The 2,632-nt window shown below is 42.5% G+C and overlaps 1 protein-coding gene across 1 annotated transcript; it reads left to right on the forward strand.

Annotated features, from left to right (window-relative positions):
- Nucleotides 1–1,470: 1,470 nt before the first annotated feature.
- LOC122728617 (olfactory receptor 6C2-like) lies at nt 1,471–2,415 on the forward strand. The gene has a single exon (XM_043967404.1). It carries the CDS (start codon nt 1,477–1,479, stop codon nt 2,413–2,415), a length of 939 nt encoding a protein of 312 aa, XP_043823339.1. The 5' UTR covers nt 1,471–1,476.
- The last annotated feature ends 217 nt before the right edge of the window (nt 2,416–2,632 follow it).

Genomic DNA, 2,632 nt, shown 5'->3' on the forward strand with positions numbered 1-2,632 from the left:
CTCGAAAGGTCTCACAGATAAAAAGACCAGAGGACTTCCAGGAAGTAGAGACAAGTACAGCTGGTAAACTAAGGTAAGAAAGAAGCATGCAGAAAAGCTGGTTCACAATCAAAATAATGTGGCGTCTACAAATAGAAAGGAGGCAAAAAACATGTTGGGGCTGCAGGTTTGCAGTTGTAGGTGGAGATGAAGTTGCCTTAAAGTTGTCCAAAGAAGAGTAGTTTTCTTTATTCCCAATGCATGTTGGAACAAAGGTGGCAAGCAAACCACCTGGATGGTTGTGGAGGCCTTGTGGATTTCATTGGGAGTGGAGAGATGCCTCCTTAGCAAAGGCTTACTTAGAATGAATGGGCTTGGGGCAAATGGGCCTGTGCCAGTGGATGCTTCATCTGAGAGGTGTGTGGAGGGCACAGCTGTGCTCAATCCATGGTTGTGGGTGCCTCCTCTCTAGCAGATTGCTTCCTTCCTACACAATTACAGTAGCTCCATATCACTTTGCTCCTCCAGCAGCATGCTCCACAACTGCCCCTCCTTCTTGGGTCTATTGACATTGTCCACCTCTCCTAAGTACTAAACCACATTAATCTAATTCCCAGAGCAGGGGATGATCTAACTTTTTATTGGGGCATTTCCTGCTCCCTTCACACCACTCTTTCTAGTGGGGGTAAGACTGTCCCCTGCTCCATCACTGCCCTCTTCTATAAATTTGCACCAGACAACATAATGGCTCTGTTCCCAATATGGACTCAGAAGATTGATTTCCTCTGAGTGTGATTGTTAGTGTAGGACTGTAAGCTAGTATCTTGGTGAAGTATTTTTTGAGAAAACTTGATCAGAAAGAGTAGAATGCAGTGCTCCTAGGTATTAGATATGGCAGCAATGAGCACGGATGCAGGATAGGACATGGCAGGCTTAATCAGGTGGAGGTGGGTTCAGGCAGAGATTACTAGTGGGCATCAGCTCTTTTAGCTACATGTCCCTAAAGGACATTGGGATGTGGAGAGAATGGTTGCTGGGGTTTGTGGGCACTAATGCCTTCCACTAAGACACAAGTGTATTTGGCAAACACTATCATAGATGGTCATCATATTAATCTGCTCATTTTTTCCTAGGAATTCATTTAAGGAGGTGTATCTAGACATGGCTATAGGGGGAAAACAAAAAAAAAGTCAATAAAATATCTTTAGAAAATATATGAATTAAAGTTGATTTGGAAGGAATGGAGTTAGGCAAGGAATTCAGAAAAGAAGGAAAGATAGATAAGGGATAAAAGTCTTTACAAAAATCCTATGCTCCATAGCTGTTACACATTTCAAAGTCAGTGAGGTTAATATGGTTCTTCTCTCTCTCTCTCTCTCTCTCTCTCTCTCTCTCTCTCTCTCTCTCTCTCTCTCTCTCTCTCTCTCTCTCTCTCTCTCTCTCTTTCTCTCCCTCTCCCCCCTGTCATACAGATGCATTAAAAGACAGAGGACAGAAATGAGAAACCATACTGGAATAACATTATTCATTCTCCGGGGACTGACAGATGACCCACACCTGCAGGTTCTGCTTTTTATCTTTCTGTTTCTGACCTACATACTGAGTGTAACTGGGAACTTGACCATCATCACCCTCACTTTGGTGGATCCCCACCTTAAAACCCCCATGTACTTTTTCCTGAGGAACTTTTCCTTCTTAGAATTGTCATTCACAACTGTCTGTATTCCCAAATTCCTTTACAACATGTCAACTGGGGACTACACTGTGACCTATAATGCATGTGTAACTCAATTATTTTTTGCTATTCTTCTTGGGGCCTCAGAATTTTTCCTCTTGGCTGCCATGTCTTATGACCGCTATGTAGCCATCTGCAAACCTTTGCACTATACCACCATCATGAACAACAGAGTCTGTAACCAGCTCCTCCTGGGTTGTTGGCTATCTGGGTTGCTGATCATCATTCCACCACTTGGTGTAGGTCTTGAGCTGGAATTCTGTGACTCTAATGTCCTTGACCATTTTCTCTGTGATGCATCACCAATGCTGGAGATCACATGCTCTGATACACAGTTTATAGAAAGAATGATTTTAGCCTCTGCTGTGTTGACACTCATCATCACCTTAGTGCTAGTGGTTCTATCTTATGCCTACATTGTCAGGACTATTCTGAGATTCCCCTCTGCCCAGCAAAGGAAAAAAGCCTTCTCCACTTGTAGCTCCCACATGATTGTTGTCTCCATGACTTATGGCACCTGCATCTTCATCTATATCAAACCTTCTGCAAAAGAAGGGGTGGCCTTGAATAAGGTTGTATCAGTGCTTGCAACTTCAGTAGCACCAGTAATGAATCCCTTTATTTACACCCTGAGGAATAAACAAGTGATACAAGCTTTTAGGGACACATTCAAAAGGATTGTATTAATTTTAAAGGTATAAGAGTAAACTGACCTTCAGTTATAATTAGTAAAAGAAAACATATTTATGCTTTAAACTCTTTGGTCTGGGTCCTATGACCCAATTTTATTTTCTTACTAGTGCCCCCTTACCCACAGACCCAAATCTCACAGCTCCTTTTCTTTCCTATTAAGAAATCCTCACTGATTGAGGCTTTTCCCTCCCCACTTCATCCTTCTTTCTAAGCATTTCACTTGCT

Source organism: Dromiciops gliroides, chromosome 5 (assembly GCF_019393635.1).
Source record: "Dromiciops gliroides isolate mDroGli1 chromosome 5, mDroGli1.pri, whole genome shotgun sequence".
NCBI classification, from domain to species: Eukaryota; Metazoa; Chordata; class Mammalia; order Microbiotheria; family Microbiotheriidae; genus Dromiciops; species Dromiciops gliroides.